This window comes from Gobio gobio (genome assembly GCF_949357685.1).
Source record: "Gobio gobio genome assembly, chromosome: 16".
NCBI classification, from domain to species: domain Eukaryota; kingdom Metazoa; phylum Chordata; class Actinopteri; order Cypriniformes; family Gobionidae; genus Gobio; species Gobio gobio.
The window spans coordinates 45,468,252-45,494,334 of NC_137109.1; the positions used below are offsets into that span (position 1 = coordinate 45,468,252).

Sequence of the window (26,083 nt, forward strand, 5' to 3'; positions counted from 1 at the left end):
ATTCTTTGAAACGTCAGAAGGCGACTCGGAGTAGTTGTTCTATAAACCATCAGGAAACAGCGGTGAGAAGTAGTAAGGTACACACGTGATGATGTTTATTTTTAGTAAACTTCACCAAAGTAAACCTTGAGATTATTACTTGTGACATTATAACAAAATATGGATAGGAGAACATGTATACAACTAAATTAACGATTTCTTAAATATTTTCTAATGTCACTAAACATTTTCATTTAGTTTCATGAACATTTTTATTAAACATGGATCTTTATTTTCATTAAAACATAAGCAACTAATTTAGATGCAAAAACTTGGTGCCGGCGTGATGAGACGTCATGCTCGGCTAGATTTGCCTCAAAGTCGTGCATCTTCGGATGTGGAGCCGCGCGCAAAGTTACAAAATTTGCCGTGCACACCGCCAAGCAAAATGGGTCTCTCAACACGCACTACCGCCCATTCTGTGTATCAACGGGGAGGAGGTGGAGAGGGTGGCAAGCTTTAAGTTCCTGGGAGTGCACATATCAGAGGATCTAACCTGGAGCCAGAACACCTCCCATACCATTAAAAAAGCCCAGCAGAAGATGTTCTTCTTGAGGACCCTGAAACGCAATGGGCTTCCGCAGGAACTTCTGACACGCTTCTACCGCTGCACAATCGAGAGCACACTGACATACTGCTGCACTGTGTGGCATTCCAGCTGCACAGAAGCAGAAAGAAAGGGACTGCAGCAGGTTGTCAAGACGGCTGAGAGGATCATTGGCTCCCCCCTACCAAACCTGGGTGAATTATATTCTAGCCGTCTTCTCACACGGGCCACAAACATCAGGCAGGACACCTCACATCCCGGACACTCCCTGTTCACCACCCTCCCCTCAGGCAGACTGAGAACCCCAAGTACACGCACTAATAGACTTCGGAACAGCTTCTTCCCCAGAGCTGTGAACATATTACAGAAATCATACGCACATACACCCATACAATCATAAAAACATACACACTCCACCTACCCCGAATCGGTGCAATACTGCTGTGTTTAATGCTTACTGTTTTATAGATATTTATTGAGAACAAGGAATGAATGTGTACTGTATGTATCAGACGAATGTGTATGTGTGAGACGTGCTTGGGTGAGAATGTGCTGATGTATGTGTACATATACTATAGTTTTATTTTAAATTTTTACTTCATGCTGCTTTTGGAGAGGATGGCTCCAACAGAATTTCGTTGTATTGCATACAATGACAATAAAGATCTATCTATCTATCTATCTATCTATCTATCTATCTATTCCGCGATTACGTCATTTTTGCCATGCGCATCTTCACGCTTGTGCGGATGCGTCTAGTATAAACCAAGCTTCAGAATTTCAAAAACATTTAAAAAAAAGACAGACCCCAAACTGTTGAATGGTAGTGTATGTCTGCTCTAAAGTTTAAGAAGAGATCTCAACAACGTCTCAAATTGTGCTTAGACTATGATATCAAAGACTGCAATCAAAATTGTAATACGAACTAAAGCATATCTCATCAAATTCTTCTATTCTATTCTTCTAGTATATATATATACCCAGAGATAGTCATACATATTTTAAATCCATGTTTGTAAATTTTGAATGTGAATATGGACTAAATGTATATTCTTCAAATTTTTGTAGTACACTAACTTCAAACCTAACAGACAAAGTAAAATTCACTTTAAATGGTTTAAAAAAATCTTTTATATTTTAGGTCAGTATCTGTATCTATATCTTACTAGCAAGTAAAACGGTAAAAAAAAGCAGTCTTAAACTCACCCGATCTCTTTACCTGACAGGTAATGCCATTGATAACATGGGAAGCTCCACCCCTCGTCCGGTTGAGGGCACGCCCCTTCCTCCACCTCGCCCCTCCCCCCAGGTCCAGCGTGAGGAGCTGAACATCAACCTGCTGCCTGAACCCAATGAAGTGAGTAGTGAACACATTTCCTATCATAGAAACACAATAAAGCTATCAATCTCCTCCAGTTCCAATGCTAACTCAAAATAATTGGTTTACTAGTACATTTAACAAACAATTAGAAAGAAACTGCAAGTAACAGAACATTTTGAGGAAGAAATCGTTTTTTCTTGTTAAACATACTCCAAAACTTTTTTTCACAGTGTTGGAGAACCATTTATATCACAACACAATAAACCTGATTCTTAATTCTTCTTGTGGTCATAGCCTCAATTTAACAACTGAATGACCCACGAGTTTGGCCTTGTGGTTGATTTTGCCCCTTTGATACATCAGATTTACAAAAACAACTTACTGCGCGAGCCCAACAAACCCGCAGTCCTGTCGCTTTGAGCATACTGATGGATCAGAGAACTGAAGTGAAACGTTTATGTGTGGCTGATCGTGTCACTGCAGAAACACACGGTCACACGCCGTCGCCCCTGCAGCCGCTACAATAAGCACAAAAACGCTTGTTCAGAATTCCCACCTTCTGCATTTAATGCGGCTTCCCGTGTGCATAATGGATGCTCCCAAAAAGTTCCTTGTTAATTTACTGTATTGATTCAACTGTGGTGCATATATTTCAGAACAAGAGTAATGAATGCGTGCTTTTGTTGTTCTGTCTCTTTAGGGCCTTTGAAAGAAACCTATTTCTTTCAACTAATCAATAGGTCATGATGCTTTGACCCTTAAGGTCTGACCACTAACCATTACGCACATGACCTTGTTAAAGATGTCCTACTTGGCCTTTATATTACTTTAAAATGGTGATTTCACGGATATGTTCACTTGACGTCATGGTTTTCGGGCATGCACAAAGCTGGTAAACAAATGCCACATGTACCTAAAGAGATCACTGTGGGGTCTGAATCAAACTGCCTGAACTGCCACCTCCAATTCAATCAGAAATAATCACACAACCCACAGGCCCTCAAGAACACAATCATGGAAGGGAATTAAATCTATATCGATTTGCTCTTCCCTTTAGTCAGATTATATTGTGCTTTGGAATGAGGGTGTCAGCTTTATTTTTCTTTCATTATGGCTAACCGCCAAACTTTAAATGACTCAATGAGACTTATTAGGCAGCGTCACTAGATCAGATCTTTAATTTGTCTTGTGGCTACCTTGGTTTTATGCTGTATCTGAAAGTGACTATACACTTTGCAAAGCTTGTGCCTCAATTTCTCTGATCATTTATCAGCAAGCTGGGAAAAGTTATAAGCATTAGGCGTAACCCCTCCGGTCCTACTCACCCCGCTCTGAGCGGGACTCAAACCGGTGTTTTCGGCATGGGAGGTGGCCGCACTAACAAGGACGCTGTCTCTAGCGTCTGTCGCTAATGCGCCACTTGAGATCAGGAGAGTGAGGTTTACCTGTACAGCTTTCACGAACTGGCCTCCTTTACACTCAACCCCCTAAACCTCACTTTCATCAGGGTCATGGCACCAATGTAAAGGCATCAAAGGCATCGTACGCCTAAAGGCCCTTTCACATCGGACGCGTAATGATAAAGCGAAGCGGAAAAACGAATATTTTGTGTGCGAATAGTTTGCATCAAAACCATTCACATCAGCTGCGACGTATTTACTTCAAATGTCCGTGGGACAATTTGTGGAGCTCGAGAGAGACAGTAGCACCGCATCTGACGAGACAACCAGACACTTCAGGAACCAATCGATCCGGAGCAGGTGTGTTTCCAGCTATGTTTCCAGTTGAGTCACAATGTAAACATTTAAGTGCCACAGTCGTACTGACGGAAACACATTCACTTTCCATAGTCGCGGACACAATTAGGTTAGAAAAAAAACAACGAGTTTTAACTCAAAAGGTTATGATATCGTTGTCTGTACATCTACAGTGGGCAAATGCAGCTGCATCTGTACAGCTGTAATCTCATGAGAAATGCGATACCTGACAAAGGTTAATGTTGATTGAATAGCTAATGACATCAACTGGACATTTTGGGACCTTTGTTTCCTTGTATGTGATTGGTTTAAGCCTTTTCTGTTGCTGCGAGTGTTCAAAAAAAAAATCGACATCGAAACGAAAATCGCGTCCAATTTTGAAAGGACCTTAAGTTGATTGTAGAGACCATTGGTGGCAATTATTCTATGATCAATTTAGGCTTACGATGCTTTTGGGAAACGCAGCCCTGGTCCTTACTCGATCCACGTCTCTGCCATGCGAGGTGGACACACTAAAAAAGACGCAGTCTCTAGCACACCTCTTGAGATCAGGGGAGTAAGGTTTACCTGCACAGTAACTGGGCTCAGTTACATGGCACCAATATAACGCTCTGGTCCTTCTCGTCCCGCTCTGAGCAGAACTCGAACCAGCGTCTCCATCATGGGAGGTGGGCGCACTAAGGTTTACCTGCACAGCTCTCACTATCTGGCCTCTGTTACACTCACCCCCCAAAACCTCTCATCCGGGTCACGGCACCAATGTAACGCTCTGGGGTCCTACTCGCCCTGCTCCGAGCGGTACTCGAACTGGCGTCTCCGTCATGGAAGGTGGGCACACTACAAGGATGCTAAAGACCGCAGTCTATAGCGTCAGTTGCTCGTGCGGCTCTTGAGATGAGGGGAGTGAGGTTTGCCTGCACAGATCTCAGTAGCTGACCTCCGGTATATAAGCATAGTATTTGCAAAGTAGTTTCTTAATAGCCAGTGACACCATCCCAATAAACCAACCAACAAAAATAAATAAATCTTGAGTGCAATTAAAAAAAAATTAATAAATTGATTTAACTTGAGTGCAATTAAATAAAAATAACAAAATGCACAGGGCCTAAAAGTAACACACCAGGAGCCAAATTAGGGTAAAATTGGTGTTGACGAGTATGTCAATTGCAAGTTGGCCGGTAACATTTTTATGAATTCTAATGGTGCGTTCACACCGGACGCGAATGACGCGATTTACATGTCAAGTCAATGCAAAGACGCGAATAGACATTCTGCGGTGCAAATGCAATATTACAATACACACATAACATGGACAATGCAATATTATGCGAACATGAACAAACATGGACAATGCTCAGGACAGTTGACTGGCCAGTGCTGCATCATTGCGCAAGTCTAAGCCTTGCCAATTTAAATATTCAAGTGCAAGGTGACGCGCAAGGGAACTCAATTCATCACTCGCGCACTGTGGCAAGTTTTGTGCGTGCACACATCTGAAGCACACTGTCAGAAATCTGCATCTCAGATAGCGTGCGAATACTGAACGGAGTTCTCTTCCACGTCTTCTTGCGCTTGAACATACATGTTCAAACTAAATTGTCAAAATGCCCGTCTTGACAAGTATCCTCATCAAACATAGTCAGTTATGTCTTAATTGACCGTAAACAGTTTAGTAAACACATGTGTATCAGTATATTGGATGAATGCATCAGGTCTTAAAAGTGACAGCAGTCTAATATTCCTGCTGTTTTTAATGTTAATCAAACAACGAAAGACAAAGAAAAAAAATCACTCACTGCTCTTGACTGAATACATTTTGTAACTTTAAAGGGGGGGGGGGGGGGGCACTCAGTTTCAGTCAGTCTCATGTCAATCTTGAGTACCTATAGAGTAGCATTGCATCCTGCATATCTCCGAAAAGTCTTTATTTTTATTATAATTATAAAAGGAAGATGCGCTGTTCCGAGTCTTTCCGAAAAAAGCCGTGCGGCTGGGGGCGTATAGTGTGGGCGGAGCTAAAGAATGTCGAGCGCGCGCCGCTGTTACTGTGTTGAGTGCGTCTGAAAGCTGCGTCATCCCTAAAAGCGGGAAAAAACTTTATTCAACATAAAAAATGGCTTTTAATCAGATACAGCCATACATCTATGATCCGGAATCAGACCCAGAGGCTGAAGTTGAACAGGAGCAGCAGCAAAAACGACTAGAGCAGGACATCTCTATGTGGTATAAGTTACACTAACTATATAATATGCTTAGCGGCTTGTGTTATTTACACATTTATACTTTAATTATATCGTGTGTGTGTGTGTGTGTGTTTACGCGTGGTTTGTGTAGACATGATTTGTAGTAAGCGGACTGGTTTTGCGCGTCAGGCTAGTGTTTACATAGAAAGACATGGAATAGTAGCGCATTTGAATGAAGAAGCGCGCTTATTTAGTTCAACATATTTCCTCATTCTTTGTGTATTGTTTACATTTACATTTACATTTAGTCATTTAGCAGACGCTTTTATCCAAAGCGACTTACAAATGTATTTGTACAAAAGTGCGCGAGTGATGTATTGTTGTTTGGAGTGCTTTTACAATACACAAACATACACATATAGTGGCCAGCTAAACAAATGTACACACTATACATCGCATGCTCCATTGATCAATACGTGGTCATGTTTGGGCTACTTGATGGGCATAGGCAAAAACAGACATTTGAAGCAGTCTTACTCACTGCCTGCGGTTCCAGCGTTGGGACCTTTATCGTTGGGACCGCTCCAACCTTCAGTATTAGGCGATCTGAAAATCTGGAAAAGCAAATTCCATCCACTTTTGCCTTAACACGGGGTTATTTGGCTACGAGCCAGCGCTTTGATGGGCGTAGCCTATTGCTTTCACGCGCTCTCTCTCTCGCGCGCGCGCGCTTTTCCGGTAGAATTGTCCGTACGGCCCATACAAGGACCGTCCGTACGTACCGCCCTGTTGACGTCAAGCGGACCCATGATCGAAAAAAACTTTCCGAAACTTATGACTAACAGGAAGTACTAATTTTGGCAAAGAAATACTCCCATCAAACGTCCACCTTAGCTTTTGAAACTGTGTCCATGTTTAGCATGGGAATCCAAGTCTTTAACAGTGCAAAAAGATCAGTATGCATGAAACAGCATTTCACCCCCCCTTTAATAATGATTCATCTGTTTTATGGCAACGGTCATTGGCAGGAGTGGCAAAAAGTTAGTTTTAGGCCCTGTAAATATATGTATATATAAATCTTGAGTGCAATTGAATAAAAATAAATAATAAATAAAGTCGCTGGTTGAAATCTTTAATAATTAAAATAATAAAAGATTATTTTGTTGGCTACTTTTGAATGAAAAAAGCGATGCAATGTGTTTGCCAACATGATGAGGCAGTTACAGCATCTACCAGACGAGGTGAATTACTAACGCTAACTAGCCAAACCTTGACCCCATTGACAAGCTATTCGAATTTGCATAATATCTGTGCCAAAGTCATTTCTTGATAGACAAATAAGCTACTAGAGCTTCGGGGGGTAACACCATCCGAATAAATCATCTTCTACAATACAGATTTTTTTGTAATTTATATTTCTTGCAAAAAACATTTTGTTGGCTACTTTTTAATGGATGTCAATGAAGAAACATGCTTTTTGACAGCATAATGGTGTAGTACTAAAGCGAATCGGCTAAATCCTGACCCCCTGGCCATGTTATTAGCATTAGCAGTAGCATAATATCCAGCAAAAGTAATTTCTTGATAGCCGATCAGCTTTCGGCGCTTCAGGGAATGACACCGTCTGTGATAGCAACACTTACTTGACTGTGTATTGTAAAATGGATTGTATATTTGCTGCCCACATAGAAGAGAAGCAAATAATCCCTTGGCATCCATAGGCATGCAGACTTTATCAAGAAACGCTGCTCTGATCTGTGTGTCTTTGTGTTCGCATGTCCTCGCTTTGGACTGTGTTCACATCCTCTGTTCTTAGAACACACAGACCACAGCATTCAGCTTAGAGATAATCTGGGCCCGCAGACAAAAAGGATTCAATTCAGTTTCTGCTGTCATTTATTTCTCTCCTAGACTCGCTCTCTCACTTGTGTTCTCCAGCAAATCTCTCCTCTCCAAATGTCCCTGTCTTTCCTGATCTGTCTCTCTTGATGTGCTTCTCACTTTCTTGGCCTGTCTCTCGCTCTCTGAACGGATTAACTAAAGGTGTTTGCAAGCAGCGGTGCATCCGTCAAACTTCATTAATATTAATGTATTCATACTCGTCTGTCTGTCTCTCTCTCTCTCTCTCTAACGCTCTTTTTTCTTTTTCTCCTTTTATCGTTCGTTCCTAATCCCTCTCCCTCACGATCTCTCCGTCCCTCTCCCTGGCAAACGCTCACCATCGTACTGCTCCTACTTTTCTAAAACTGTATTTCTGGGGTGATTAAGAAAAATACTTCCAGAACCAGGGTGCTAAAAAAATGGACATTCACTGGAGCACTCTATGGCCTATAGTTTACACCTGGTATTAAGATGCGTTTTGGTCGATCGGATCACAAGTAGACGAGGTTGACACATACCCGTTTACACCTGGTGTTTTAATTCGTCTCTTTTGTCCCCTATCAACCACTTCTGTCCTGATTTCTTCGAGGGGAGGGTCTATGCGTAATTTACATATGAACCTGCACGGAGACAACGGAAAAACATATGGAGAGCAGCAGCTTTCGTTTCTGCTCTGATAGCCGCAAGACCACGCCGAAAACCTGGAAAATGCTGCCTTTAGAGGACACATTTCAAGGCAGGAAGGCACCAAGGCACGTCCGAATCTAATGTTAGCTTCACTTCCTGCCTCCTGAGATACCTTCATCTGATCGATTTTTGAAGGCAGCATATTTGTATCCTTCGCTGCCTTTGATATCCCACAATCCTGTGCTTTCCATTCTGTGACAGTTGAGCTGGAAAAAAAGATGGCGTCCGAAAGTTGCGTTTGCTGGTCAGTTTGTGTGTAAATGTAACATTTTCCACTTCTGATGTCATTTCCAGCGAGAAATTACTAATGTAGTAATTCAATATTTGTTTAGTTCTCACCAAAGCTCTCTCTATTTTGCTGTAGATCATTAAACGGTAACACTGCCTAAGAAGTCTGTCCGAAATCAGTTTCGTGAGGTGCCTTCATGCACAAACGCTGCCTTACAAGCCATTGTCTGATAAGGCAGTGAGGCAATGAGTGAGCTGCCTAGGTTTTCGGATGCAGCCAGTGTGTGTTAGAAATCAGGAATGGTGAGAGAATATTGTGCTTGGTACATTTTTCCTCTTCAAACCAAACTCGGGTCTTCAGCCGATAAAGTTTAAATCCTGTCTGGCTAGTGCACTTCCCATTATTATGTGATTATGTTGATTATATAATATATTAAATTGTTCACGCATTAGGTCAGTAGGCGAAGAGTAGACATCTTTTGCGGCTGTTCGAACACACTGCTTACACTACAAAAGGAATCCGGTCAAATGCGTTTTCGACTACCTCTGGAAGTGGCTGAAAGTGGACAAGCTCGAAGCATTTTAAACCCGGTTTACACCTGTTTTTAGCGTCGTCCACTTGTAATCCGATCTTTCAAAACGCATCTTAATACCAGGTGTGAAATAGTGTTAATTTTGTCAGACGAGACGAGACTAAATATGTTCGTCAACAACCTTTTTTTCCATGACGATGACGAGACTGCACCAACGTCCAAAAACGCTGACTAAGACTAAATTAACATGCATTATTGTTGACGAAAAAAGACGAGACTAAAATGTTTTGCATAAAATAAAAACTAAGATAAAATCTCTCAATTTTCGTCTACAATCGTCTCTACTTTTTCAGCATGAGATACAGGTCCTCATACTCCTGTTGCTGCCAGCCTGTCATCTCACGGCGGCTCACGTGGTTCCTGGAGTGCTTAATACTTAATAATAATAATAATAATAATTTGTTACATTTATATAGCGCTTTTCTAGGCACTCAAAGCGCTTTACATAGAAGGGGGGAATCTCCTCAACCACCACCAATGTGCAGCATCCACCTGGATGATGCGACGGCAGCCATATTGCGCCAGTACGCCCACCACACACCAGCTGATTGGTGGAGAGGAGACTGAGGGATGATACCAATCGTGTATATATGGGGATAATTAGGAGGCCATGATGGACAGGGGCCAATGGGCAAATTTGGCAAACCTAATACTTCTAGCGCTGTGTCAATGGTCAATACATTTGAATGGCTTAAGCGGATACATAACAGCTTCACTATACAGGTGTTTGCAGCAATTTTTGGTAAACAGTACAGCATAGTGTGCATTGATTATTACGTCAACCACATTTACAGTATCATTATATTATGGAGAGTGATGGAGATGCAAAATTGTTTACATTAATGTTAATGTTTTTTATTGTATTTAGCCCCCAGGTATTCCTTACTAATTGGTCACACTTATACTCATTGGTGGTCAAATGTGACCATACACCTGAATTATTTTTCAAATAAATAGCCTATATTTTAGTTCAATAATATTTATTTAATATTTTGAGGAGATCTTTTGGTACTAAATACTATTTGTGCAATAAGTATGGTTCATTAATGACCACTTAAAACATTTGTCTTCTTATATTTGTATTATTTATATTACAATTAGTGTAGTAATTAAGGTTAAAATAGAGAATTCCAATGCAAAGAGGCAAATTAGAGTCATTTTGTGGCTGGAAAAATAAACATTTTCATTTGTAATGCCATTACTGGCGCCTGTATGGCTCTTTAATAAATATACATGTATAGTTGCTCAAAAATTATTGCAGTTCATAACTGCCTACTTATTTGTGAAATTTAAAAATGTTAATAATAGTGAATAGTAATGAATGCAAGCAAATATAAATTAACCCCCCAAAAAGTTTAAAATAGTGCTAAAAGGCGATATTTATGCCCATCGTCTCATAAGCTAATGCTGATTTTAGGCATCTACGCTGTAAATCAACCAGTTAGCTATGGTGTTGTGGCACATACATTATGCAGGTTATATGTATTTTATGTAACTTATTTTGCCACACAATATATTTTTCCTTTGACTAAAACTAGACTAAAATGATGAGACTTTTAGTCGACTAAAACTTGACTAAGATACCTTGAGTTGTCTTTTGACTAAAACTAGACAAAAATGACGAGACTTTTAGTCGACTAAAACTTGACTAAGATACCATGAGTTGTCTTTTGACTAAAACTAGACTAAAATGACGAGACTTTTAGTCGACTAAAACTTGACTAAGATACCTTGAGTTGTCTTTTGACTAAAACTAGACTAAAATGACGAGACTTTTAGTCGACTAAAACTTGACTAAGATACCTTGAGTTGTCTTTTGACTAAAACTAGACTAAATTGACGAGACTTTTAGTCGACTAAAACTTGACTAAGATACCTTGAGTTGTCTTTTGACTAAAACTAGACTAAAATTACAAGACTTTTAGTCGACTAAAACTTGACTAAGATACCTTGAGTTGTCTTTTGACTAAAACTAGACTAAAATGATGAGACTTTTAGTCGAATAAAACTTGACTAACAAAAAAAGATATGTGAATGACTAAATATGACTAAAACTAACAAGGACATTTGGCACAAGACTAAGACTAAATTAAAAATAGGTGACAAAATTAACACTAGTGTGTGAAAGGGACTAATGGTTGAAACATTATTACAACAACTTAACCCTTACGCTGTGTTGAAGATCCTTTACCTAATTCGGTGTTCCTGGTCAAAAATGAACAGCCTTTTAAATTGCTTGTAAATCTCTCTTATGCTATATTATCACCAAATATTGGATTTAATCTTTTTATCAACTTGTTTTCTTTCAGTTAGGACAGGTTTTGTATTTCCTTTTGGAACTTTTGATCACAGGCCTCATTAATCTGAGCGTATGCATGAAAAAAGTTCTCCCATGCTTTTTTACCTCAAAAAAATGGTGCATAAGCTCAGATTAATGAGGCCTATGATCAAAAGTTCCAAAATGAAATACAAAACCTGTCCTAACTGAAAGAAAACAAGTTGATAAAAAGATTAAATCCAATATTTGGCAATAACATAACATAATGAGAGATTTATTTGAGCAATTTTTGTAGGCCAGACTATTTTGACTGGGAACACCACACTTGTGATAAGGTGGCATTTTTTTTGAGAGACATTTCTCTCTGTTTCCAAAAGGTGGTAGAAAGTGAAGAAGACGAGGAGGAAGAAGAGGAGGAAGTAGAAGAAGACCAAACTGGAGGAGGGTTCAACGTCATCCCTCCTTTCTCGGACAAGGCGACAGTCACTAACCTGGGCTCTGAGGCCGGGAGAGTCCACAGCTCGGCCGCCACCCTCTCCGTCCCTCATTTCCTACTCGTGGTTCAGCTGCTGATTGCCCTCCGCTGGGGGTAAAAACCCTTGCTCTCTCTCTCACACACACACACACACACAACCACACACACACACACACACTCACTCTTACAGAACACACGCCAACACACTTCCTCTTGAAGTACTCGCTTATATCCAGACTCTACGACCTATCATCGAGGGATGACAAGAACGACAGATCAGAGGGCAAAACGAGCGGACAACTGTTCTATCCCTCTTTCCTTCTTTCATTCATTCTTTTTCTCCTTCTCGGGAAGAGGGCCTGCTATAGATATAGCTGCTTGTTCATTAGGGAATCGCTTTCTGAATGGGATTCCCCGGCTGAATCATTTGAATCGCACAGAAGATTCACAAATCCTCGGACTGACTGTAGCCGACGGTAACCGAATGATTTGGTCATATCATGTATCTATTGTATAACGTCAGTGTGCTTCAGAAAAGTGAGTTAAACCAGGAAAACATTGCCGTCAGTCTGCATTGCCTGCGTTTGGAAAACCCACTGTGTTTATTGTCGCTGATCATGTCGTTGTATGAAATGAGACAAAATGTGTGTGTTTGTAAGTACGTGATTTCGCTTGACATCTCTGCTCACCGACATGAGAGAAAAAACTTGTCGAGCACGATTCCCGAATTGTCCGATTCTCGCGCATCCATGTCTCGAGAGTCAGGCCACGCACCTAACCACACACACACACACACGCCTCTGCCCTACTGCGGAGCTGATCGCAGATGCAGGCGGTTTTCATTTATTGCTCTATCTGTGATGTGCTTTCATTTTTTGACTCAGCACAGACTGTGCACTCTTAACCAGGGGCATAAATAAAAAAGCACGTCCGTGACCAGAAAAAAACATGAGTAATAAAGCCGAAAATAAAGAAATAAACACACTAAATAAATAAATATATGGCTGCACAGCAGGTGTCGGAGTCCGGTCTGGGTTTAGAACCCGAGGGGAAGAAACAGGAAGTCATTTTCCAACCGCCTGTCGCCTGGTACCGCTCCCTGTGCCTGTTGTTTTACTTTCACAGAGATAATGGCTTACAACACAAACTGTTTATCTTGTTGTGTGTTCACGCGGACGAATTACTCGTGATGGGAACGAAATAGAAAAAAGAGATCAAGGGAAAGAACAGACGGAGAAGGGGAGAGACTCAAACCCTCCAGCGAAGAAAAAAACAACAACAACATACAGTCTAGAATCACATGCCTTTTCTGTTTCTTATAAATCTTTTGCTGACACCGGTGCTTTTTTTCTCAATCTCGTTTCTTTTACTCTCTCTTCATTCGCTCTCTAGTGCATGTCCATGGAAGCGAGAAAAAGAGAGAGAGAGAAAGCATGGGCGCACTTGTACTGGATTCGATCAAGAACTTACTACTCAAACGTTGATGGAGTATGTTCAGTAGATGTGTAGTAAAAATACAAGATTCGGTCCCTCGCAGAATCCCATTCCACTTACACCGCAATATTGTAATCCCTGTTCAAAAAACATAACTTTGTCAAAATATTGTCATCTAGATCATCAAAATACACTCTTAGAAGAAAAGGTTATGTCAGGCACTTCAGATCATGAGATCATTCTATGGATTTAGTTTGAATGAATGAATTTTGTTCTAATTTTTCATATTAATTCAATTATATGATTTGAACAGCTTGTGAACATACTTTATCACTAGAATCTTTTGATAGCATTAAACATTAAACAGTTATTTCTCCTACCTTATATAAAACCTTTTCGGCATATACATTTTACACTAGCCTTTCTAGCCTTTACATTGGAAGTAAATACTTATTTTTAACATTTCATTTAATAGAATTTTGTCCTGAAACAATTAAAAACAACTAATAAAATCATATGAATAAAAACACATATAATTGAGCATCATTAGATTAGACGGTATTCTACCGTTCAAAAGTTTGGGGTCGATGTTTTAAAAAGTTTTTGAGTCTCCTCTGCTCACCAAGGCTGCATTTATTTGATCAAAAATACAGCAGAAACAGTAATATTGTGAAATATTACAATTTATTTTTGTGATGCAAAGCTGAATTTTCAGCTTCATTACTCCAGTCTTCAGTGTCACATGACCCTTCAGAAATCATTGTAATATGATGATTTAATGCTCAAGAAACATTTATGATTATTATCAAGTTTGAAAACAGGTGTGATGCTTAATATTTTAGAGATTGCGATACACTGTTTTCAGGATTCTTTAATGAATAGAAAGTTCTGTCACTTTCAATCATGCGGCATTACTTTTTTATTTTACTGACTCCAAAACTTTTCGACGGTGCGAATGGAAGTACAGTATGCATATTCAGATGCAGTGTCCGTCTACTTCCTGCCAGATGTTTTTTTAAAGCGCAAGGGCTACTGTTCCCCTCCCTCCTCCGGAAGAAATGGAAGCTTAGCTAAAGTGCTCATATCTCATCTGGTATTCTCATGAAGCACCTTAGATTACCCCGACATGACTTAACAATCAGATTCTGAACTGATCTATTATGCGGAGGAACACAGAGGAGTGCTCTCTGATTGAACAGACGTCGTGCTCCTCGACGTTTTCTCCTACGTGGCAAGGTCAGCGAGCCACACAGCGCGCCCGCTCAATCAGCAGGGTTAATTAAGAGAAGAAACCAGAGCGCTTCTGGATTGATGCGCCTGTCGAAATAGCGGGCAGCCTTTATGATGGCTGTTGTTATTTTTTAATTGTTATCGGGGGCCAGTGTCGTCCGCCCAGCCATAACAGAGGGAGGCAGAGAATGAGTGACATCGGAGGAGGAGAGCAAAGGCATGGGTGTCAGTGATTCACATTACAATATTTCAGAAAAAAATAAACAAATAATCCATGCGTTAAATAAATGCACATTGCAGAAACGTTTCAGGACAGAAGAAAAGTGTTAGAAATGTTCCTAGTGAGCTTCCTACTTAGACAGCATTTTAAGGTTTAGTGAAGGCTGCTCTGAAATGAAGTAAGACCTTTGTTTTGGCCAAATTTTAATGTACGCGGCATCCCACGACAGTTATAAATATATTGAATTCAATACGGCAAAGAACTGATACAAATATTTCAATCTAATTTTAAAAAATCTTAATGAGTTTTTTAATTAGCCTTGTTTTATCTTGTTTATCAGTAAATCATTAAAAAATTCTTAAAACTAGATATTTACTTGAGCAACACTATATAAAGATCTATTGAATAAAATCTAATGAAGAGTTTTAAATCACTAGTGCAGTAAGACAACTATACTTAAAACAAGTATTTGCTGTGTTGGTTATCAAGTAATCTTGTTTCAAGGATTTTTAGATATCTAAACTGGAACACAAGGACAAAAAAACTATTTTATCCAATTATTCTCCATACGCTGTAATAAATGACTTCTTAATGAGTTTTTAATTAGTCATTTTTAGACTTGTTTATCAGTAAAACATATTTAAAAATCCGTAGAAGACGGCAAAACGGCATAAGATAATAAATCTTTGGCAAATGTGTATACGAGTATATCTTAAAAACAAGTGAAAAGTGTATTAACTCGTTTACAGTCTCGTATTCTCAGTAAACAAGTCCTAATATTTTAATGCTGTTGCTTAATTTTGGATTTTTAGATATTTTAACTGGAAAACAAGACAAAAATACTTTTTTGTTGTGCACTAGGCTATATATTTTTTACGCGTATTGGCGTATCATGTAATTAGCTTAGCAACATGCTAACATCAATCTCTATTGAAATCAATAGTAAGGTTTCCATGGTACGTGAAGGTTTGGTGCTGGTAAACAAGCGCAACTTAATTGATAAAGCTGGTTTACCAGCGTGGTTTTGCTGGGGAGGACACATGTCTGAAACTAGCATTCAAAACATGCCAAGTTCTGGAACAGAGCGAGAGAGAGACGGAGCCCACACTAAATTAACCATAACAATTTCCACTGTTTGCTTGCGTGTGCCGCATTACAACCACGACTTGGCCCGTACACAGATTTGCTTAATATGAGTCTAACATTTCCTCCGCGCCCATCTGCGTCTCTGTACACAAGAGAAACCTGCCATTCGCCGAGTGCTAGATTGCAGGGAGCAAGGGACAGGAAGAGAGATAAACACACAATAAGGGATAAAGGGATGGAGAAAGTGGAGGAGAGAGAGCGAGAGTACGGGTTAGAGAAAAAAAGCACCCCAGTGAGAGAGCTGCGAGCGTGATGGAGAGAAAGAGAGGAGCGGGAAGATTGCATGAGAGAGAGAGAGAAAGAAGAGAGAGAGTAGTTTACCCTGTAGGCTCATAGCTTTATTATTATAGTATGCGGACACTGATTTATTTGGCGGCTGCAGGCACCCGTACTGAAACTCATTTCAGTTGTACTGATGTTGATTCTCTCTCTCTCTCTCTCTCTCTCTCCTCTGGCTCTGCATTGTGAGCCCACTGGACTGTGTGTCACTGTTTGTCACCCCACAGTGCACCGTCAATTGCATGAAAATAATCACCACTGCTAATGTTTTTCTAATGAAGATGCCCAAAATAGTGTCTGTATTTAATCTGCTTTTATGGAGTGCACTTTTTTTTTTTTTTCATAGCGCTGTATTTTCACTTTTAATAATGACTTGACGGATTGTCTTTGTCTTGTTTTCGAGTTAATTTTAATGAAACTATCAACACTGAGCACTCTAGTCTACTTAAGCATTTGCAGGCCGGCAGCCATTCACAAATCTGCACATTTCCTTTTGTCTGTTAAAACGCAAATGTGTAATTTCCACACGGCAATTGCAAAAATAACAGGTCGCCCGAACACTGCCATTGGTCGGCCAAAAAAATAGTCCCACCCCAAACTTGCACCATTAATTCGAATGAATTTTTTGCGCCAACCTACAATTTCCTCACTTATAGTCGTCTCTGCATATTCAGCTGGAATAGGAAAGTATTATAACATTGGAATTTAATTAATTTAGGTTAATTTGTGCACAAGTTTCATTCTCTCAACTCCAGATTGAAAGGTGCAGTCAGGCTAATGAACTATGGCAGAATTTTTATTCCGATTATTGAAGTATTTACTGAACATTGGTCCCTTTTATCACAATGCAGTTGTTCTTATTTTATAAAGGCACTCTTGATTGCGTGGCTTTAATTTATTGCACTGCAAACCATTGTATTCTGTCATGTTTTGGGGCGACAGGTCAGAGTTCACCAAATATGAGCACCAACAGATGAATCAACAAACTTGTGTTTCCACTTTCTCAAGTGATTGGAAGGGTAGCTGGACTGCACCTGTACATATTTGACCATGTTTAACTTTAATCCAGTGTAGAAACGTGTGCAGATTTCTGTCTGGGCCTGATTATTTGCCTCAGTGTTGGCGCTGAATGATGATTGTGTCCATGATAGTCCTGAGTGATGTAGCCAATCAGAGCTCCCTCATTGCTGCACATGCTCAGTCATGCAAAACGCTTCATGTGACATTTCATAAGCATTAAGGAACTGAAGTGGGAAAATACTTAAATAGCACACAAGATTACATTTAAATAGTCATTATACTTGAAACACTTGCCATTCGGTGACTGGTCGAGTGGACATGTGGAGTGTGCAGTGGTTCGAGCATGTCTCTCTGTGCCATGTTGGACTTGCCTTTAATAAACCCTGACACACCTGAACTCTTCCTCAGCCACTGCCCTCTGGGTCACTTTTCGGACCTGTCTGACTGTGCCGGATCTTTCCCTCTGCTCATCTTCTGTTTATGTGCCCTGTTTCCTATCAGGTGTAAAAACGAGAATTCACTGTTTCTGTGATCCATGATAATGTACCATCTGAAATAAAAGAAAGAAAACAAATCAGCTGTGCTTGTCTAAATGTCATCTTCTCTGCCTGTGATAATAGCATGTGTCAGCAGGAACAAGCAACAATGAGATTAAATGGTGCTCAAACTGAGACTTTTGCTTAAGTCTCCTGCTTCTCTTCTTTTCTTAAAGGGTTAGTTACGGTGGCCCAGTAGTGCACAACACAACGAAATTTAAAAAGCATACATAAGTTCACAACACAACGAAATTTAAAAAGCATACATAAGTTCACAACACAACGAAATCAAGCCACAACACAACGAAATCAAGCCACAACACAACGGAAATGCTCCCGACCACTAGGGGGCTCTTGGAGTGCCGTAAAGTTAGTTTTCTTTGCCATTGTTCTATAGATTCGCCAGTCTTTTTCAGTATGCAATTGTATATCGACATGAAATATCAATTCAAAATCGCTTATGTGCATTATAGCTGCATATTTATACTCGAAAATGCTGACACGCTACCACGACGGATGACGCCTAAGGGAACGTCTGCCAATTCCACCAAGTGGTTGAAACGTATAATTTTTATTAAAGGGTTAGTTCACCCAAAAATGAAAATTCTGTCATTAATTACTTACCCTCATGTCGTTCCACACCCGTAAGACCTCCGTTCATCTTCGGAACACAAATGAAGATATTTTAGTTGAAATCTGATGGCTCAGAAAGGCCTCCATTGGCACAATGCACGGTTCACTCTCAAGACCTTTAAAAGGTACTAAAGACGTTACAAAGTCCATCTCACTACAGTGGTTCTACAATAACTTTATGGAGTGACGAGAATAGTTTTTGTGCGCAAAAAAACCCTAAATAACAACTTATATAGTGATGATGATTTCAAAACAAGGCATCATGAAGCTTCGAAGCGTTATGAATCAGTGAGTCGAATCATGATTCGGATCGCGTGTCAAACCGCCAAACTGCTGAAATTTGGCGATTTAAACCGCTGAATCGACTCACTGATCGCTTTGAAGCTTCATGAGGCCGTGTTTTGAAATCATCATCACTATATAAGTCGTTATTTAGGGTTTTTTTGTGCACAAAAACTATTCTCGTCACTCCATAAAGTTATTGTAGAACCACTGTAGTGAGATGGACTTTGTAACGACGTCTTTAGTACCTTTTAAGGGTATTTGCCATTGTGCCAATGGAGGCCTTTCAGAGCCATCAGATTTCAACTTAAGTAATTGATGACAGAATTTTCATTTTTGGGTGAACTAACCCTTTAATTAAAATTACTTTTAACATTTAAAAACAGACATTTTAAAATTCCATAGCTTGATAGTATTGGTAAAACTGACTCAGTAACACACAACACAACATTGGAATTTGAACATTAAAAAAGTAATTTTAAAGGGGTGATGAATTGAGAAATCAACTTTCCTTTGAGCCTTTGATATATAAAAGTTCATTGTGATATTCAGAGCTGAAAACATCCTTGTTAGTAAAAAAAAAAAGCTTTTATAGACACCAGGCCCAGAAAACGAGACATCTCAGAATATGTCGACCACTAACGTCATAGGACGCAGAAGCACCGCCTCCAGCCCCACCCACCGACTCGTGGAGCTAAACGATGCAGAATCAATTGTAAACAAGATTAGAGATTAGACTGGATTTGCAGACATATTGAGATTAAAACACAATGCTGTGCCTTCTATATTGGATTCGACAGGAACGGTGCAACACACTTATGTGAGTAAAACATGTTTTTTTATATGTGTTAGTATTGCATTGTTACAGATCGTTGTATATCTATTGATTACATACCTTAGCACGCTGGCACAGGCTGGAGAAGGTGTTATTGGTTCATGCATGATCAGACTCAGACTTGTAACGCCAGCTCCCGGGGCTATATGCTTTTCAGACGGGCTCGCGCTGCGTGTGTGTACGGTTTGCAGTTTTATTCACTGATGATTGCGCGAAATGATACAGAAATAACATTCCAATCAATCGCGGGTGGATGAGAGATGAATCATTGTGTTTGTTTGATAAAGACATTTTGCGAGCCCTGGCTGTGGGCTGGGCGATTCATTCCGGTTGCCGTTTGCCACACGCTGTCACTGACAGGGGAGCAGAAGCTCATTAAATATGCAAATATTATCCAATCCTAGCCGTGGGCGTTTATTTCCAAGTCTTCAGTGCGGCACGCCCATCAAAACCGACCGTTTTTCAGAGAGCCTCAAAACCAAGGCAGAAATAGCCTATTACTTATTCATTATGATGTTTCTGAATGTAAAAACCACGCAAACGTCATAAGTTGACCTCAGACAACAGTATAAAAAAAAAAAAAAAAGCCAGTTCATGACACCTTTAATTAATACAAATTATACATTTCAACCACTTGGTGGAATTGGCAGACGTTCCCTTAGGCGTCATCCGGCATGGTGGCGTGTCAAAGCATTTTCGAGTATAAATATGCAGCTATAATGCACATAGGCGATTTTGAATTTATTTTTCATGCCGATTTACAATTGACCTATCGTTAAGCCCCGCCCCCCTTAGTTACTGTTGCTAACTCGGACAAACAAACGAAGTTGCTATATCTTACAATGACAGCTGTCAGTGTGAAACCCTTATCGAGAGATGTTTTTGGACACAGAATGTAGCGTATATCCCGTCCGAATGATGGCCAAACTTAACTGATGGTTGATCAAATATATTATGTCCTTTTTCACTCCAAAAAATCATCGTAAGAGCTGAAAAAACAAAGCATAAGAAGTGCGCATTAACGTCTTATTCACAAACTATCTCTCTCCGTTGCATTATCATTAACATACACAGCAAATTACACAGAAACACTCAACAACCAACAGTAAACAAACATATACAGACCGTATGACTTTTCAAGGGTGCAGTTAATAACTGGTAAACTTTGTATCTGCAAAACAACTCCGATAAACTGCGTACGAGCTCTTCCTTTCACTACCCGTAGACTATAATACCCATCAAAATAGGAGTCCTCCTTAGTAGGACAGATAATGTAGACCTTAAACATATCTAAAATTAAATTAATTTACATATAACCAGTTTAATATGGAGAGGCACTAAAATGTAGACATTTGTGTTTTTGACCTACAGTTTTACATGACGTGAGAACAGTTAGTTATTACGGTTTGTATGTTAGCAGGGACTTTAATCGTAACTTAACGAGAGTATGACAAACAGAAAATCCTCTCAGGATACCTGGAATCAGTGTTACAGTACCTCAGGCACGACATTTTAGCATTTTTGTAGCATAAACACCATCAAACCGATGAGAGCTTCGGATTTTCCAATGTTTCTCTATGGCGCTGACACCTAAAGACTGCTATTGGCTCATCTGCGTTCGAGGGGAGGGGCTTACCGATAGGTCAATTGCACACTTAAAACTGATCGTAGTGTTTATATAATTTGTAAGACTGGCGAATCTATAGAACAATGGCAAGGAAAACTAACTTTTCCGCACTCCGAGAGCCCCCTAGTGGTCGGGAGCATTTCCGTTGTGTTGTGGCTTAATTACATTGTGTTGTGAACTTATGTATGCTTTTTAAATTTCATGTGTTGTGCACTACTGGGCAGTTCACCCAAAAATGAAAATTCTGTCATTGGTTACTCACCCTCATGTCATTCCAAACCTGTAAGACCTTTGTTCATCTTCAGATCACAAATGAAGGTATTTTTGATTAAATCTGAGAGCTCTCTGACCCCTCCATAGACAGCGATTTAATTAACACTTTAAAGGCCCAGAAAGGAAGTAAAGACCTCGTTCAAATCGTCCATGTGACTCCAGTGGTTCAACCTTAATTTTATGAAGTGAGGAGTACTTTTTGTGCACAAAAAACAAACAATAATAATGATTTCATTCAGCAATTTCTTCTAGCCTGTGTCAGACTCTTGCGCTGTTGAGCTCTCCGATTTCATCAAAAATATCTTCATTTGTGTTCTGAAGATGAACAGCATGAGGGTGAGTAACCAATGACAGAATTTTCATTTTTGGGTAAACTATCCCTTGAAGCTTTTCTTGAGAAAAGACCTCCATAATCTCACATTCTCAGTCTCCCCGTCAACTTCAATTTGAGCTCAAATATTTATCATTAAACTCTTTCAAGACCAAATTATCTGAGCTATGCTCTCTATATTCAATGTATAGCTCTATAGTCTTACAGTACCATTCAAAAGTTTGGGGTTGGAACGATTTTTTATGTTTTTAAAAAAGAAGTCTCTTATGATCACCAAGGCTGCATTTATTTAATCAAAAACACAGTAAAAACAGTAATATAGTAAAATATTATACTTTAAAATGACTGTTATCTGTATAAATTACTGTTTTAAAATGTTGTTTATTCATGTGATTAGAATCATTACTCCATTCTTCAGTGTTACATGATCCTTCAGAATTCATTATAATATTATGTTTTGGTGCTTATGTTGAACACAGTTGTGTTGCTTAATATTTTTGTTGAAACAGTGATTTTTTTCAGAATTCTTTGATTAGTAGAAAGTTCATTAGAATGGCATTTTTTTGAAAGCATTTATTGATTAAAACTATCAACTCAAGTCATATCTAGAGAGACCATAACATCAAACACTTTGGGGTGAATATGATTATGTGATTATTTCTAATATGTGAGATGGTGGTCCAGTGGGTTAAACCATGGAACTGATATGCAGAAGGTTGCTGGTTCGATCTCAGCATTCACCACCAGTGTGTACTTGAGCAAGGCACTTTACTCCATGTTTCTCCAGGGGGATTGTCCCTGTAATAAGGGCACTGTAAGTCGCTTTGGATAAAAGCATCTGCCAAATGCATAAACATTAAAAAAAATTAAATAATCAGAGTAAGGTCTTAATCGCAGTAAGATGTTTACATGACATAACATGAACAGAACTCTTCACTCCACTTTACATGCAATTTTCATTATTCTGATTATTCGCTAATAAGTATGGTTACACCACACTAAGATAGGCATACAGTATGAATGTTACTGGCCATTGTTTTAAACCTACTCGCATCAAATTCAAATGATATTTTCATGGATGCATTGGATATTATTCAGCACCGTGATGAACATTGCCTAGGTCTGCCTGCGCTGCTGCCACGTTCTTCACACCGTCTGGATGAACATAAGGAGCAGAGACTGTGCAGCGAATTATGTTGACAGTGTTTAGCTATTTGGAGAAGAGACAACTTCAGAATAACGTCACATAATTCATTCATGAAGTTGTGTGAACAACACGGCATCAGTGTATGTCCGAATACATGCGCACTTTGGTCAGAGGGGTAATAAGGAGATTAAGGTGTTTACATTCCTGTTTATATGCCACATAGTTTAATGTGAACATGGTTACTACGATTATGAGCAAAGTATTGTGTTTACAGGAATCAAAATCCCATTATAATTGCATTATGAGGGTGCATGTAAACACACTAGAATAAGGTGTCATGGTTATGAAAAAGTTGTTCCAAAAGCCATAGGTTATGAACACATAGGCTGTGGAACACAAAAGGAGATGTTTTAAAAAAAAATGTTTATTTCAATCAGGTCCACTTAAGTCAAAAACACCATAGACAAACTTTTAGTCAACTTTTTTATTGGCATATTTTGATACTATTGGCGATAGGGCTCGGTTCTAAATTCCCCATCCTTTTCATGAGCTCCATGAAAAGCCAAGACAGGGAACAGCTTCTGGGGACAACCTCCCATTTTCTTTAAACTGGGAGGGCAGCGTAAATCCCCCATTGAGAGCAGAGCATGCATCAATGACAACAGAATGACATTGATTAAGTTAAAAACAATTTAAAGGCCCCCTGAAATCAAAATGGAAGTTTTTTAGCTTTTAGTATGATTATGTTAGCCTTAAGGTTAGGAATAAGCTAGTGTGTTCCAAAACAATGACAAAATTCGCATTTAGGAGATATAAGCATTCAAAACTTACAGTCTCTCACTTCCGTTAAAATGGATTACAGATTTTGATGACATCATCGCAGACTTCATCTTCTCATCATATCTTCTGTCCAATCAAATTCTCTCTAGTATCTGAAGCGCCCACCCCATACACTATAAATAGACGCTGAAGCAGCAGCTGAAATCGGCCAGCTGTTCACACATACTATTTTCTACATGGTGAATGGCACATAGCGCAGTATACATGCGATAGGAAACGATTCAGACAGTGTAAATATGCTTTCAGTTGAGGGTAATGAAGTCTGGTTTCATGTTAGTTTCACGCGCACCGCACACACACGAAGTCTAGACCAGAGCCGTTGACTAGAGACACGAGAGCGCAGCGCGGAGTCGGTGCATACAACAAAACATATCGGACCCATTTAAATGCTGCACAGAATGCTTTATTTCAAAGCAATATGGAGAAGATTAAGATGATAAACGGTTAGAGATTAGGAGGAAACTCTGGCTTTACCAAACAGAAAGGCTCTAGTCGAACTGTGGTAATATCGAAACACTATTGGCCGTTTCAAAAAAGGGGAGGAGCTGCTAAAAGCTGGAGCCGTTTCAGGGGAAATTACGTCAACACTTTCAATAATGCTGCGCGTTTCAAGGCACTTCAGTGGGCCTTTAAGGAGGAGCTGGGATGGAAGCAGGCAAGCAGGCAGACTGAACTTAAGCTGCGCTTAAGTAAAAGAAGCCCTGTTTGAGAGTCCCCAATTAGACTCTCAATTCACTCTATGCCGCCCTATACACCCTATACAGGCGATCTGACCAATCAAATCGTCGAATCTGCCGTTTTGTCCGACAAAGCAGTCAGGAGAGTTCGTAGATTAACGTCGGGGGACTTGAACTTGGAAAAACGGTGTGTACTGATGTCTTTCCGCGGTTGAAACAACATTTATTTTAGTGTTCATGTTTATTTCGTGCTTATCAAGGAACTAGAAGGAAGAGATAATTGGTTCACGAGCAGCTTTAACTGAGGCGCTACAACGATCACAACACATTAAAGGGTTAGTTCACCCAAAAATGAAAATTCTGTCATTAATTACGTATCCTCATGTCGTTCGACACCCGTAAGACCTCCGTTCATCTTCGGAACACAAATGAAGATATTTTAGTTGAAATTCGATCGCTCAGAAAGGCCTCCATTGGCACAATGCACTTTATACTCTCAAGACCCTTAAAAGGTAATAAAGACGTCGTTACAAAGTCCATCTCACTACAGTGGTTCTACAATAACTTTATAAAGTGACGAGAATAGTCTTTAGTACCTTTTATGGGTCTTGAGAGTGTGAAGTGCATTGTGCCAATGGAGGCCTTTCAGAGCTATCGGATTTCAACTAAAATATCTTCCTTTGTGTTCCGAAGATGAACGGAGGTCTTACGGGTGTCGAACGACATGAGGATAAATAATTAATGACAGAATTTTCATTTTTGGGCGAACTAACCCTTTAAAAGAGCCACAAAATGTTATTTATTGTTTACATAAAAAAATAAAATAAAAAAAAGACAATTTCTAAGTCTATGTCTAGACTTTGTTTCATATCAAAAGTAACTTGCTCTGTCCTGTCTGTCGGCATGTTGTCAGTGTCCTCTGCTCGGCGTTGTATTTTCTCTACGTGAGAACGTGTGTGTGGCGTGAGAGGTCCATGGCTTGTCGGACATAGCAACAGTAAATAAAGGGGGCGGGTCTTTGCGAACGGTCAATTACAATGAGAGTGTATAGGAATAGGATCAGCTGATATGGGCGGGGTTGGAATTCTGCTTGACTATGTGGCCTGTCTGAACTAACACAGAATACTTAATTATTGTCCATACAATGAACAACATTGGACCCCACTGACTTTCAATATATTCACAAAAACAGTTCTTCATAATATCTTTATGTTCCACAGATGAGATAAAGCCATACAGGTTTGGAACAACATGAGGGAGAGTAGATATAATAACAGTACTATAGATGATGATTTACATTTTTGGGTAAACAGTCCATTTTAATTTACATCTGGGTGTGTATTTAATGTTTGATGTTTTGCATATGTCATCCCTGACACATCTCTGGCACATGAGGTGAAGTGAATGCGGTACGTTTGTTTGTGCAGTCGGTGACCTCCCCTGGGCCGTGTCATTGTTCTAATTGCATCTGGGTTAATCAGAGCATCATCACCTCTAATAAAGGCAGCCGAGGTGCTGGTGGAGTCTCTCTGGCATATGGAAGTCATTGAGAAAACGTTTATTTATTAATCAGATTTCTCTGTG

The 26,083-nt window shown here is 39.7% G+C and overlaps 1 protein-coding gene across 1 annotated transcript in view; it reads left to right on the forward strand.

Moving 5' to 3' along the window:
* gfra3 (GDNF family receptor alpha 3) overlaps positions 1–14,906 on the forward strand; it is a 44,129-nt gene extending 29,223 nt beyond the window's left edge. The window contains exons 7-8 of the mRNA XM_079839647.1: positions 1,813–1,943; positions 11,892–14,906. Of these exons, the coding sequence (XP_079695773.1) occupies positions 1,813–1,943; positions 11,892–12,107 (347 nt within the window). The 3' untranslated portion in view covers positions 12,108–14,906. The remainder of the gene's footprint in view (positions 1–1,812; positions 1,944–11,891) is intronic.
* Positions 14,907–26,083: the final 11,177 nt, after the last annotated feature.